Raw genomic sequence first — 15,894 nt, 5'->3', positions numbered from 1 at the left:
AGCAATATGAAAGTTTGGGATTTCTGTATTTTAGTATTTTAGTAACTAAGTCCAGGGAGGTTTATGTCAGAAATTGCATCATTTCCCTTCCTGGGGCAGCATGGGGCTATGGCTTAGTTCACAGTCTAGAGACATTTCTGCAAGAAGCTGCTTGTACCAAAAGTAGTGTAACTGGCCTCCGGATCGTGGTCGATCAGCAGCAGAGCGGCCGCACACACCCGTGGCTACCCGGGTTGCATCTCAGCGGAGAGTGCGCTGGTATCACCCCTGTCTCGAGATCTGTCATTATTATACTCTTGACGTTCAAAAGTTCTGCCTTTCGGCTTAGTGTAATAGCCCAGATACGGAAACAACCTAAACGCCCAATGAGTGATGAATGGAGAAGGAAGCTGTTGTTTATACAGAATATTATGCAACCATAAGAAAATTTTACAGTTTGCTGCAACTTGGATGGGGCTGGAGGGTCTTGTGTTAAACAGAGTAAGTCAGTGGAGGAAGGACACATAGCAGATGGTTTCACCCATCTATGATATTTAGAGAAATAAAACAAGAGAATAGCAGTGTGAAATGATAACATTTTGGTTCTAGATGACAGAACAAAGATTACAGAGCTGTTGGGAAGGATGCTTGGGTGGAAGGTGGGACTGGACAAAGCCCGTGGACATTGTGTTGGGTCTTAGAAACTGTGGTGGTGTAAGGTATCATAACTGTATATCAAAACCATGCATGTTGGGACCAGAAAGGTAGTAGAAAAGTTAAGGTACTTGCCATGCCTGTGGCCAATACTGCTTTAATCTCCTGCTCCACTAGCAGTGATCCTTAAACATAGAACCAGGAGTAAGCCCTGAGCACCACTGGGTGTGTCCCAGAATAAAAAAAAAAAAACATCTATATTAATACAACTGCAAACATGACTAAACTATACTAGTGAAATAAATTTCAGTATGACTCACTTTTCTTTTAGAACCTCTACCTGCAAGACTGGAGCAATAGCCCAGTGGGTAGGGTATTTGCCCTACACATACTGACCTGTGTTCGATCCCCAGTACCCCAGGGGGTCCCCTGCGCCCACTAGGAGTGATCCCTGACGGCAGAGCCAGGAGTAAGCCCTGAGCAGCGCCAGATGTGGTCCCAAAGCAATAACCAAGAAAGTGAAAAATTAAAAGCTCTGCATTTCTTCTCACTGTCCTAGGACAGTTATGTTTTGCTGGATTGACATCTGCCTCTCGACACAGCTCTAATGCTTTTTGTCATTGAGGGGCATTGAAGCCTGAGCCCTCGATGGCAGGGATGCCTCGTTGATCTCACTCCGTTTCTATCACCTAGTACCAAGCCACACCTGCACCACAGACATTTATAGAAGGAACAACCCAAACAAATGATTGGTAAAAACCTAAAAGAGGGGTGATCAAAATGTAGCTAGATAGAAGCGTTCGCTCCTGTTTATTACTCAGACACTTCATTCCTCTCCTTATTACTATCCATTATATTTCAGTGTTGGTGTGCCCAGATTTCCATTTCTGGATTTGTTCATTTCATTTAAAAAAAAAAACACCCAATTTCTTTTATTTTTTTCTTCTTGGTATAATCACCCACAACTGATGACTCGGTCAGTATTAACTGGGCTCCCACTACATCCTGAAAAGAATGGGGGGACAGTGTTGAGAGCTTTTATTTAACAAGGACTGACCTGGATTAGACTCAGAAGGTCGAAGTCCGGATAGTGTCAGGCCTCCTCACTGCGTTATTGTTCGACTCTGGCAGCTTCTTGGGTACCTTTAACCCGGTTCTCATGGGCATAACAAAGATGACTAGGTTCCCTGGAATAAGCCAGTTGTATATTAACATAAGCGCAATTTCTGCCTTTACTGAATTTCTGGCATGAGTGTACAGAAATATCTCTCCGGAGGCTGGAATGTTCCGAATCATGGATGATAGTCAATTAGATCTGGTGGGTTTGGTGATAGTTGGTTAGAAATTTGGGGGCTGGAGAGATATGATAGTGGGTAGGGTGCTTGCCTTGCATGCGGCAGATGGGGGTTTGATCCCCAGCATCCCTTCTGGTCGCCTGAACACCATGAGGAATAATTCCTGAGTGCAGAACCAGGAGTAACAGAGTAACCCCTGAGCCTCACTGGATGTGCCCCGCCCCCAAAGGAAAACAAGTTATTTGTCTCCCAGATATTCCTTTTGCATTCCTCATCCTTTTTGTTTATGAATCATACCCCGATGTGCCCAGCAGTTATTCATGGCAGTGCTCAGGAGACCATATGTGATGCCTGGGAGCAAACTCAGCTGCATACAATGCAGGCACTTTACCACTGTGTTATTTCTTCATCCCTTGACCAGAAATTGTTTCATCTGTGAGGGGATGTTTGTGGCATCCCTCACCCCGTACCCACACAGTAGTTGCCAATGCCAATGAGTGGGAAAATAGATCATATGTATTGCATGTTTTCAGTATACTGAGTACTGCATTGAAGTGTCCCTGGGACTCTTACTTCATTAATATTTTATTGGTGAGGACACACACTAGAGGATCGCACAGTTGTGCAGAACCACACAGCCACGTGGGGCTGAACTGGACCGAAGCTGACATCTCTCTCTCTCTCTCTCTCTCTCTCTCTCTGCCCACAGAATCAAGAAGCTAAAGGAGACTCTAGTGGCCGTCCAGCAGCTCGATAAGAACATGAGCAGCCTGAGGACGTGGTTGGCTCACATTGAGTCCGAGCTGGCCAAGCCAATCGTCTATGACTCCTGTGACTCCGAAGAGATCCAGAAGAAGCTCAATGAGCAGCAGGTAAAATTTAAAACGATGCCAAGAGAGGTCATCATTTCCGGAATATCTAGTACTCTGGGTCAGGCTTGAGAGACGGTGAGATGGTGCCTCAGGGTGGAAGAGCAGGAGAAGGCTAGCGTGTGTGCGGGGGCGCCTTGGGCGGGGGTTCTAGGTAAAGAGGGTCCTCCTTACTGACCCTAGGATGCTCCTAACATCAGAGAATGAACAGCCCTGCTTCCCAGCATGTGGTCCCGTGGGAGACATGGCTGAGTTGCAGTGATGGATCTGAAACAGGGCTCTCCTTGGTTCTTGGTTGGGGGTCGGTCGGCTAGCCCACTCTACTGGAGATGCAGAAAGGAGCCCCCCCACCCAGTTATATTGTGTTCTAGGAGGATAGCATGTTCTGCAGTGCATGGGCTATAATTTCACCACATGTGTGACAAAAACAGCACATCTAATACATAGCTCAATAAAGCAAGAGACTAGCCCTGGAAAATGCATACAGAAACCATTGTCCCCTCCGACAGCCCTTGCTTATTCTTACTCAGCATGCGAGAGCCCGGGGTCAGCAGTAGCATGGCTTCCCTGTGCCTTCAGATTGTCCCTGGACATTTTAGCCAGGCTCTGTTCTGTCCCTCTAAAACCTTATTAGTACACCAGGATGGACAAATTGTGTGACTTGAAGATGGTATCAGATATAAATTGCTTCACTGAAAGGCAGTATCCAATACAAATTGCATAACTAAAAGATGGTATCAAGTACAAACAGCGTTTTTTCTGACATGTTATGAAATAATTGATGTGCTTTTATTTTATAATCTATGCTAAAATGAGAGTGGAGATTACAATAGTTTGAGGTGTTGGGGCTACTTTGATATTTGTCAGTATTCATTTTAGAGGATAGTGTTAGCAGAAGTTTTTCCATTATTGTAAAATTAAAACCTTTGGTGGACTCTGAGGTTTGAGATTCTACTGACTGAGTGGCGGGGGTTATGCTAAGCCTCCAACTCCCAGAGTTCTCCTGGAGAATTTCTGCTGGTCCGTCAGTGGTAGCAGTTCAATGCTAATGACCAGTATTTCCATTTAACAAACATGCACAAATGTGAAAACAATATCTACTTAAATGTGGCAAATCGATTATATGCATGTAGAATCCTTCTTGTTATTAAATCCCTAAATTAAATTATAGTACTGCACTGCATTACACTGTTGTCCCATTGTTCATCAATTTGCTTGAGCAGGCACCAGTAACGCCTCCATCCTGAGACTTGTTACTGTTTTTGGCATATCGAATATGCCACGGGATACTCTTGGTAACTTGCCGGGCTCTCCAAGAGAGACAAAGTAAAGAAAAATAATTAAAATCATGCTGAAAAAAAATGCAGGAGACAGAAGATATTGATGACAGAATTTTAGAAGATTGAGTGTAGGAGAATGAGGGGCCTGAGGGACAGTGCAGTGGGTAGGGCAATTGCTTTGCATGCAGCTGACTGAGGTTCAATCCCCAGTATCTCATTTGGTCCCCTGAGCCCAGTCAGGAGTGGCCCCTATGCACAGAGCCAGGAGTAAGCCCTGGGCACTGCAGAATATGGCTCAAAAACTGAAAAGGAAAATAGATGTGTGAATAATGATGGCTGTTAGCAGAATGGAGGGAGGAGAAATTTGGGCCACAGAGTTTCAAGATGATTCAAGAAGTGAAAAATAGCAGGTCTGTCGGGCTTTTGAGTGGAAGATTACTTGAAGTAAGGAATATTTACACTAACTTATCCCCTCAAGCTCAGCTGGAGGTAAGCCTGCTTCCTTTACGCCAGTAGAAATCCAAAGAATCACCCACAGAAGCAGGCGAATCAAACAGGAGCCCCTGGGAGCTGCTTCTCTGTTAAACAGAGAGGTTGGGGTGTGAGAGAGAGCGAGGCTGAGGCACTTGCCCATCCCTCAGCCCCCACTGTAATCCCTGGCGCTCTGTCCCTTGAGCATCACCAGGAACCAGCCCTGAGCACAGATCTAGGAGAAGCCCCGAGAACCGCTGGATGTGCCTCATTCCTCCGAAAAAGATTTTAAAAAAGGAAGCAAAGGTTGCTCTATCAGATGTCTAACTCCCACCCACCCCAGGGCACTCCCAAGCATGGTGGCAAACACCAGGCTTCTTAAGCCTGGAAACTGGAGAAGCCTCTGGAGAAATAGGAGACAAAAGAAGAATTAGTGATGCTAAAGAAAGACTAAAAGAGCTAATCCCCTAGCCTGTGCCTTTTCTCTCTTCTCCCTTTCCTTTCCCTCCCCTCCCCTCCCTTCCTCAACCTTCCCCTCCCTTCCCCTTTCCTCTTCCCCTCTCCTCTCCTCTCTCCTCGCCTCTTCTCTTCTCTTCCTTCTCTTCTTTTCCCTTCTTTTCTTAGTGAGACAAAATAGTTTATTTGAAAAAAATTAGAGATGGTCAGAGAGAGGGAGGGAGGGAGAGAGAGAGAGAGAGAGAGAGAGAGAGAGAGAAAACACTGGACTGCCTTTCTCCCTCCCTTCTTCTCCTTCCTTCCTCCTTCCCTACCTCCTTCCCTCCCTTCTTCCTTCCTTCCTTCCTTCCTTCCTTCCTTCCTTCCTTCCTTCCTTCCTTCCTTCCTTCCTTCCTTCCTTCCTTCCTTCCTTCCTTCCTTCCTTCCTTCCTTCCTTCCTTCCTGTTAGTTACTCCTGTTGGTTCCACGCCAGTCCCTTCCTTCAGCAGCAATCATGGATCATGGCTGACTATCACTATGGCCGATCCCCTTCCACCTGTAGCCTGCCTTTACGACAGGCACTTTAATTGTAACTGTAGGTTCTGTGCTTTGCATTCCTCTTACTGATAGGGTTTTATGCTGAACACTTTCCACCTTTCCGCTCCCCTTCTTCTTCCCAGGAGCCACCTCCCTCCATCATTACCATAGTGTTCACTCCCCTGTCCTGTCCCCCCACCCCCCAAAAGTGGCAAGCTTCCTACTGAAGAACCATGGCTCTCCTGTTCTTCATTTCTATTGTTTTGGGGCACTTGTTATTCTCCAATTATGTTTCTTTGATTCTGAGGGACCAAAAACAATGTAGAAAAGACATTTGCACTCCTGGGTTCACTGCAGCACTGCTTCACAATAGCCAAAATCTGGAAACAACCCAAATGCCCAAGAACAGAAGATGGATAAAGAGATTAGGGTGTATCTATACAATGGAGAGTGGGCGGGATTTCCATTCAAGTTGTATAGACAACTTGAATGCATAGACAACTAACTTCCAATGGCTGACTCTCCTTTAGAGGGTGGGGAAGTGGGAAGGGTTGTCGGTAAGAAACCAAAAATCCTTTATTGCAAAGCAAGAAGGTCCAAATTTGTCAGCCCTTTCTACAGTCTCCACCACTGCTCCTTCTGTACATAGCTTTCAGGAAGTTGCATCAGAACTATTGCTCACTTAAGTGTGAAGGGAGAGACAAAAGTCTTCACGACTAAAACTACTACCGTGTAAGGGAGGATCAAAATAAATAGATAAAGGATTGAGGGACATAAACCAGAGGAAGTAAATTATGGAGAGAGAAAAAGATAACATTTTTTTAAAAAGGTAATAAAAATGAGAGTTTTAGATTCACAAATTAATAGGATATCATTTGGGTTTTGTTTTTTTTTTTAGAAAGGAGCTTTCACAATGAAGACTATCCCTCCTATCCCTCGCAGAGTAAAACAAGCATAAGTACATGATTAATAGGGTGGAAAATATAATAAAATTAAAAGATTATTGCAAAATTTTCAAAATCCGTTGGAAGTCCTAAAATAAATCATAAATAAACAAGAAAGCATAGGGGAGTGACCAGAAGAGTAATATAATAATTTATAATAAGGAGTTTCCAAAATTGAAAAACTTTTATAGCACACAGGCCTTGTAAGTGGCTCAGGAATATTAAAGGCTTAGCAAATTCATAATAACATTGCATAACATGGGGAATTAAAAATAAAATCTTCAGGGTTTTTCTGGGGGAAACTTTGGATTCTCAAAAACAGCACTGCAGTGTAGAGGATGTGGGATCGTGCTTACAAAAAGCTAAGAAAAGTGTTGCTAATTTAGAATTTTATACCCACTCACCCAACAAGTCTCACAATGGAGACATTACTGGTGCCTGCTCAAGCAAATCAATGTGCAACAGGAGGATAGTGATGCAGTGATACAGTGATACCCACTCATCCAACAGAGATGACATTTACTCCTAAACAATAGTGAAAGGTGGCTAAGATAGGAAGATGAGAGGGGGAAAAAAATGTATTCAACCCAGGAGAAAGGGAATTCCCAGAATGTTGATAAAGGAAAGTCTCTGGTAATGTTCCTGTGTACACACCTGTCCAGCCCCTGGAGTACAACTGTTCAGTCATCATATCTGTGGCACTCTGGGGTCGCAGATTGGTTTAGGGAGCCTGTGACAGATGTCTCTGAGGAGGAATGGTAGCTTTAGATTGAGCTTCCCTACACTGGAAAGAGTTTTATTAATTCCATAAAGGATCAAAATAAAAGCAACTAGTATAGATTTGTGAGGGGATGAATGATTCAAGAACAGCACAAATTGTATATAAAAATAATTGTAGCATGGGTGCTCTATCATTGTATGACTGAAACATAATCATGAAAATTTGTTACTGTATCTCAAGTGATTCAATAAAAAAATTTTTAAATAGTAAATAAATGTGGACATATAAGCACATAAACATAATCTATATCTCAAATGTGAAAATGATCAAATCGCCATTTTCATGGAAACAATGATTATTGTGGTGTCTATAAAATGTACTGAGTTACTGCCCCTCCCCACCCCTGAAGTCTTGTAAAAAGTTTATTTGTAGGGCCAGGAAGGTAGTATAGTGGGTAGGGCTTTTGCCTTGCATGGTCCCCTGAGCACCACCGGGAGTGATCCCTGAGTGCAGAGCCAGGAGTAAGCCCTCAGCACGGTGTGGCCCAAAATACAAAAAAATAAGTTAATTTGTTTTCTATTGAAGAGTTAAAATGTCTACAATATTAAAAAAATACCAAGAAATAGCAATATAAGCACGTTACTTAGAAAAATAGAAGTAAATGCAAGTACAAATCCAGGCAGAGAACTGCCACAGATAATTGCTTCTGGGAAATAGAACTGAAAATGGGACGCATAGGGTTTTCTAGAGGCCAAATAAGAGTTATTGGCTGTTTCTTATACTAATGTATGCATGTCTTAATTTAACCTTAGCAGAACTGTGTACCTTAGCTGAAAGTACAGACTTCCTGAATGCAGATCCTGTCTGCACCATTTTTCTATGTGTCTTGTGACAAAGTAATGACCCGTTTTTCCCCTCACCTGAGATCATAAGAGCACTTGGTGTTACTACAGAAAATTCACAAGAAAAACGCTTAGCACACACTAGGTCATGGTGTGGGAATTATGTGGGTGAGAAACCATTCTAAACAGTAATGTAAACCACAGAACCACAGTAAAAAAATTAAAAAGAAAAGCACTTAGCACAGTTCCTAGCACAATGTAAGTGCTTAGTGAATTTATTTCACTCATCTCCTATTTACCAGAGCTTCCTTTGTGGATAATGTCTGGCGTGATTCCATTGAAGATTATAACCCTTGGAATCCATGTTGAAAGGGAGTGACAAATAGTTCTGTCTCCACAAGAAAAAAATTCTGACAAATAACAGATTTGTCAGATTTAGATTACATTGCTCAGAATACATTTTCCTCTTTTTTTTCCAGATGAGGAGCTCCTGTATATTTTTATTGCCAATGTGTTTGGTCATTGAAGACTTTAGTTGAGCAGAAATACATCTAGATTTCATATGGCTTGGGGAAAAAAAATATCGAAATGTTTTTTTTTCTTATAGATGAAGAAAACATGTAGAGATTATATGTGATAAGTGGGAAAAATTTATTGTAGTGTAATTTATTTGGGTTAAAAAAAAAGGCACAGAGATGCCGTGACATACCTCTGCAAGCCTTATTTCACATATTGATTTCAAAAACAATTTTGGAGTGAAGCAATGAGACACATTTTCTCCAACATTTACTCTGGGAATCTGATGACGCTTACAAAGGCAAATGATATGGAATAGTGGGAGGCCACCTCCAAATGGGTCCCCAGGATTTTTTTTTTCTTTTTGGATTACACCCAGCGATGCACAGGGGTTACTCCTGGCTCATGCACTCAGGAATTACACCTGGCAGTGCTCTGGGGACCATACAGGATGCTGGGAATTGGCCACGTGAAAGGCACATGCCCTACCCACTGTGCTATTGCTCCAGCTCTCCCCCCACCCCCAGGAATTTTTAACACTGAGATGTTTGCATTGATCCTCCAGCAATTTATAGGTCCTGCTGTGTTTTTGTCTCTCCCCTGGAACCACCCCATCCCTATTATCCCTGTGAGTCTTGCCTTCAAAACAGTCAAAATGCTGAGGGGTGACAGGGGTGATGTTATCACAGTGTCAGCATAGGTCATTTCTGACTTAAATGCCTTTCACAAGACCAGCTAGTGATAATCCCCGAACAAGATATCCTATGAAAATCCCAGCGTTGAAGGGTGAGGCTCAAGCCACCCCACCTCTGTCTTGTGGAGAGTGAGCAAGGCCACTTCGGAGGGTTGTCAGAGCAGCTGCATACTTGCCACTTCTCTGCTCCCTGATTCAGCACAGCCACAAGGAGAGCCCCCTCCCCCACCCCCTCCCTTGGGCCTCTCATTTCTCTAGCAGAAAAGGAGAGACTGAAGTGAACACCCGGCTTCCCACGCATTCCCAAGCACATCCCACTTGGGTCTGTCGCAGGGTGGTCACTGGAGGCCTCTGCAGAGCAGGACCGCTGGGCATGGGAGAGAGAGAGAGATGAAGGTTTGTCTGGGCTTGGAACCACCCGTATGTGGATCCTGACGACTTGCTCTGCATCCCTGTTTGCAGCTGTGCTGGAGCAAAATTCCAGCATTGTCCATCTGCGGAGCAGTCCTGCCCGACAGCTGAACATAGTCTTCAGTCCTGCCCCGCTGCAGAGCCAGGCCAGAGAACCCAGACAGGCATGGGACCCGTCCCGCAGCCCCCTGCTCAGGCAGGGTGCCAACATAGCAGCCCTGGGCAGCTGTTGGGCATAAGCATCTGAATGCGCATGCCAGGGAGGCTGAGCAGTGACCTTGGCTAGCTTCAAGGTCCAACCTCCGTGCTTTCCCAACCACAGAGCCCAGCCTGCAGGCCAGCTCAGCAGTTGGCCGTTCTCCTCTTTGGGGGGCCCCCTATGGTTGCTAAACACAGCCTTCGATCTCGCCCCGGCAGGCAGGCCATACAGCAGGTAATCCAACCCTGTCGGGTGGTGTATCCTGCGGCCTGCAGTGGGCAGAATTGCCAGATGGCCTCGACTGCAAGATTGCAGCCCCGTGGGGCAGAGAGGATCACTTCAAGATAGGACTGAAGGCCCTTAATAACCAGAGACTGGCCAAGAGTGGAGTACAGCTGGTTGTGAGTCTGATGGGAAAGCCCTGATTATGCCCTTGTCTAACTTCAGAGCAGACCTGTGGGCCCCCACCTGATCACAGAGCACCCTGAAACATCCCCAGCTGTGAAGGCCTGTCTGAAGGCCCACCTGAGTATAGAATCAGCAATGCCATATGGGCAGGGAGCATAGTAGTGATCTAGGAGCAGTTGTAGAACAGTCTACTGTCTTGCCCAATTACACGTCCATCTCGTGGCATGTAGCCTTTATTTATTTTTAATTTTTTTAAATTTATTTTTATTGAATCACCATGTGGAAAATTACAATGCTTTTAGGCTTAAGTTTCAGTTGTACAATGCTGAAACCATCCCTTCACCAGTGCACATATTCCACCACTAAAAAAAAACGCAGTATACGTCCCATCCCTCCCTCCCCCGGCCTGTGTAACTGATAAATTTCACTTTACTTTCTCTTTACTTTGGTTACATTCAATATTTCAACAAAAACCTCACTATTATTCTTAGGAGTTCCCCACTAGAGTCAGACCTGCTGTGAAGAGATAGGAGGTCACGCGGTTTTGGATTTCTGTATTTTAGCAACTAAGTCCAGGGAAATTTCTTCCAGAAATTGGATCATTGCAAGCTTGTTTCTCTCATTAGTTGTAAAAAACTAAAGAACGCCGAAGGGCGCGTGCACTCGCGGGCTCTCCGGGCGGCTCTGTCTCACCACCCGCGTCCGGTGCCCCGGAACCGCTGTGTGTGCTGTCGGTCAAGGGCAGGCGACGGAAGGGAGAAGGAAGAAGGCCAAACTGGTTGCTCGATCCGTTTATTTCATCCTCTCTCTCCGCTTCTCTCCCGCTCTCCTGGATCTCGCCCCCATGGATCTGGCTCGTGGATCTGGCCCCCAACCCACTCTCACAGCCTGGTTAAATCTCCACAGCATCAGGGGGTTGGGGCGTACACATAGGTGTGGTCACCATCAATAGGGTAAGGTCCTTTCCCTTAGGGGATGCTTCTCCTAGGACTTAATTCTCTTTCAGCAGGAGGATCCACCCAAGGGCGGAGTCCCATGAATGTGTTTCTCTTCTCCTCAGCCAGCAAACATATAAGAATTCATAATATTAATTATTTTGTATGGACACAATAAGAGATGTATTAAAGCTTATAGAATTGCTCTCCTGGGGCCATCTCAATCTCAGACTACAGTGCTCAGGCCAGATCAGTCTTTCCTATCCCTGGCAGGGTCCCAGTCTCATAATTACTATTGGATCATGACAGCATTTGTCTATGATCAAGCTCTTAACTTATAGTTAAGAATTAGGCACTTTGGCCAGGCCCATCTCGATGCCAGGGTAGCACATAACTCACCGCTTGCCCTGGATCCTTCCCATCCCACGTTGGGGACCCTACTTTGGGGTGCTAGGAACTGAGGGTAACTGAGGCTTAAGTGGAGAAAGCAGATGCCCGGGAGGGAATATTCGAGGCCAATTAATTCCCAAGTTATAAAAACATAATATTGTCTTCTTGTGTCTATACAAAACAGTCATAGCTTTAAAGTAAATAATTCAAAAGGCACAAAAAGAGGAGAAAGGCAATATTAACTTATATAATATAAATTCAGTATCCTAGGAAGGTCTGACCTTGCAAATTAGCAGAGTCGGATTAAGGGAAAGCCGGAAAGCCGAGGATTAACTCTTTTGGGGAAGAGAGCATGGAGAAGTGATTACAGCTAAACAAAGGGATGGGAGAGATTCGGGAATACCTTGATGGGTGTGACTGGGGTAAGCCTAAACTCTGGGTAAAACCGGGACAAGCTACTTGTGGCAAGGAGGGAAAGGACAAAGTAATGTCATCCTACAATTAGTGGTCCTCATGGTCTTCATAATATGGCGGTTGCCACGCCCTTAGCCCCCTCCTATCCCCCCACCCCCACCCCCACCCCGGCAAGGAAAAGGTGAGAGAGAAAACCCTTTCCCCTCCTGGGCAGGCATGGGGACGAGGCTTATTTCTCTGTCTGGAGACATTTCTGCAAGGAGCTGCCAGTACCAGAAGTAGTTTATCTGGCCTCTGGAGTCATGCTCGTGCAGCTGCGGTGGGGCCGCACACATGCGGTGCTGGGATCACATCTCGGCGGTGGCATGTAGCCTTTAGATAAGAGAAAGTTTATGGCAATATAATTTATTTTAAGGAAAAATAAGTCAAATAACTGCAGTATTGTACGTCTAAGACTCAAGTATGAATAACTTTATAAATCACAGTGCTTTAATTTTAAAATGTGGAGAAAACATTTTAAGAAAAGAAATGAAGAATAGACTATAACCAAAGTTGGCAGAATAAAACAAATTATAAAAATTAGAACATAAATAAAATAGCTAATAGGAAAATAATATAAACGGGGGGCTGGAGTGATAGCACAGCTGGTAGGACGTTTGCCTTGCACATGGCTGACCAAGGTTCAATTCCCAGCATCCCATATGGCCCCCTGAGCACTACCAGGGGTGATTCCTGAGTGCAGAACCAGTAGTAACCCCTGTGCATCACCAGGTATGACCCAAAAAGCAAAAAAAATAAAAATAAAATTATAAATGAAAGCAAAGCCATTATAACAGTAACCACAGAAATAAATATAAAGTATCATGAGAGACTTCTGTAAATAATTGCACAAAAAAATCTAAAATAAATGAATTTCCTAGAAACAGATCACCTTTCAGGATTGAATTATGAAAAAGCATAAAATAGTGACAGTTTAATAAAAAGAAAGCTGAATCTAATATCAAAAACATCCTAATAAAATCTGGGACCAGATAGTTTGATAGATGAATTTTTTCAGTCATTTAAACTAATCTTGTCCCTAGTTACACTCCAAAACTATTGATGAGTAGGGAATATATTCAAATTCATTTTAAAACGTCATCCTGCTCCTTATCCTGAAGCCAAATTAGGATGACAAAGTATGTCCTAATTATGACAATATTACCAATGATTATGGGTATAAAAATATTAACTAAAACTATCAAACCTAATCAACAATATTTTATAGAGATCATACACACTGATGATCAAGTCAGATTCATCTCTTGGGTTGCAAGAATGGCCCAACATATACAAATCCAAAAAAAAAGTGATGCATCATATTAATAAAATGAAAGAAAAATGATATCAATAGGTACACAAAAAGTATTTAACATAAAATTCAAACAATAAAAGGGCTCAGCAAATTGAGCATAGGAGCATAACAAGCAAAATAAGACCTGTGACAAGCACCTAGCTAACGTGACACTCAATTGTAAAGGTTGGAAGACTTTTCTATAAAATCAGAAATAAAACAAGGGTGATTACACTCACCATTCTTATTCAACATAATGTCAAAAGTCCACCCAAAGACTTCAAGCAAGAAAAAAAGAGATGAAAGGCATCTAAATCAAAAGGGAAGTGTAAAATACTCTTTAAAAATTGAATGATTATACATGTATGAATATAGATGCACATATAGTCCCATAAGCTCCACAATAAAATGTGTTAGAGTTAATTAATAACATATAGATAGGGCTGGAGATGAGTCAGTGAGCTGAGGTCATGCTTTGCATACAGGGGGCCCAAGTTCAAGTCCCAGTACTGAGTGATCTCTCCAGCACAATCAGGGGTGATCCTCCCAAAAAGACAGATCCAATCAGATAAAGCTGTCAGATACAAATCTATCTACAAAAGCATTTCTACATGAATTAAGTATATGAAAAAATTCAAATCTACTTTATACTAGCATCAAAAATAATAAGATTGTATTAAGTGGAACCAAGGAATTGGAAGATCTGTGCACTAAAAACCATAATACACTGATTGAAAGCATTAAAGAATGCACCAAAAAATTAAAATTTACATCCCTTATTATGAGGATAGTACAGTTAATATTTTTAAAATATCTGTGTCATCTTAAGGCATTTTAAAGAGACAGTGTGTCCCCATCAGTAATTCTTGATGAAGTGAGGGAGGGTCTTTTGACTACTTGGGGAAAATTAAAGCAAAATGGTATAACTTTTTAACACTTCTTCCAAATATATACCCCTTCATGAGGTGTACTTTAAGATTTAAAACTGGTGAACTCATTTACAGATGTCTCTTTTTCTCCAGCAAATATTGAGTCCAAATTTTGCAGTATCTTATTTTGTATTTTCAGACCAGCAATTCCTGTGTAGCTTAAGAGGTTATGTGTGAGAGTTGAAAGTACTGATGACATAAACGTATTTTTTGCTGGAGCTTATTTTCTAGTGTCTAAAAAAGATTGATGTCATTACTAATGGAGTCAAATTTGTGTTTGTATTGAAGACAGTGGAACTTAGTATTAAGGAGAAAAATAGAAGGAAAAAACTATACATGCAAATAAGCTAAGTTTCAGTTAAATTGAGAAATTCTCATTAGAACAAAGGAAAGCTAGCAAATTCAACAGACGTAGCAAAGAAAAGGAAAACACACAAAGGACCTTGATGAATAGTGCAGGCAAAACTGAAGCTGTAGGCTTTATCCTAATTAATAAAATATGCTGGATCACTGAATTAAAAGCATAATGGAGAAAATAATGTATAATCTGGGTTTACACTGAAAGCTATTACTGTGGAGACTTCACTTGCCAGAACTCAAGATTTTCACTGCGTTGGTTAGCATCATAAACTTCCTATTTCTGGGGCTGGAGAGATAGCACAGCGGGTAGGGCATTTGCCTTGCACGCGGCCGACCCGGGTTCAAATCCCAGCATCCCATATGGTCCCCTGAGCACGGCCAGGGGTAATTCCTGAGTGCAGAGCCAGGAGTAACCCCTGTGCATCGCCAGGTGTGACCCAAAAAGAAAAAAAAAAAACAACTTCCTATTTCTATCCTATATTTGAAATTGATCACAGACAAAGCTGTGATGATAATGATGTCAAACATGACAGAGATGCTTCCCTTTAACGATGGTAGAGATAAATGCCAATCATTGGAATCCAGATAGCCAATTCCTGAATGCTGACTCAGTTGGAAACCTTTATTAACTGGTCGCTTGACTGGTATTGGACTGGAAGGGATCTTATCTGTGAAATAAAATCTGGAATATGACTCATTTTCCAATCACTTTAAGGAAACTGCATTTGAATACACATAATGCACCCTAGCTCATTTGTTCATTGTATATTTTGATGATGCTCAAGTAGCTGAAATGTTTATAGCACCATTTCTTATACATTTGAACTGGCCACAAAATGTCTATGAAGTTCATTTTTTGGGGATGGGACAATGTCAATATTTTTAATATTAATTTTTTATGTTATTGCATCACTGTGAGATAGAGCATTACAAAGCTGTTCATGATTGGATTTCCGTTATACATTGTTCCAACACCCATCCCTCCATCAGTGTAATTTTTCAGCACCAACGTCCTCCATGTTCCCAGTTTCCCTCCTACCACTCCTAAACCATCCCTCACCCTAGCCTGCCTCTACGGCAGGCACCTCTCCTCTCTCTCTCTCTCTCTCTCTCTTTCTCTTTCTCTCTGTCATTTTGGGCATTATGGTTTGCAATGCAGATGCTGAAAGGTTATGTATATATCTTTACCTATTTTCAACACTCAGTTCTTGTCCAGGGTGTTTGTTTGTGACAACATGTCATAATGGATCCTCCTCTATCTTAACTACCCTCCACTTC

The 15,894-nt window shown here is 42.8% G+C and overlaps 1 protein-coding gene across 17 annotated transcripts in view; it reads left to right on the top strand.

Moving 5' to 3' along the window:
• Positions 1-15,894, top strand: part of SYNE1 (spectrin repeat containing nuclear envelope protein 1) — a 561,745-nt gene that overhangs the window by 505,175 nt on the left and 40,676 nt on the right. For all 17 annotated transcript variants that reach the window (XM_055134197.1, XM_055134196.1, XM_055134206.1 and 14 more), the window contains one exon: positions 2,638-2,800. In XM_055134197.1, the coding sequence (XP_054990172.1) occupies positions 2,638-2,800 (163 nt within the window). The remainder of the gene's footprint in view (positions 1-2,637; positions 2,801-15,894) is intronic.

Source organism: Sorex araneus, chromosome 4 (genome assembly GCF_027595985.1).
Source record: "Sorex araneus isolate mSorAra2 chromosome 4, mSorAra2.pri, whole genome shotgun sequence".
NCBI classification, from domain to species: Eukaryota; Metazoa; Chordata; class Mammalia; order Eulipotyphla; family Soricidae; genus Sorex; species Sorex araneus.
This window is presented reverse-complemented; position numbering and strand designations above follow the sequence as displayed.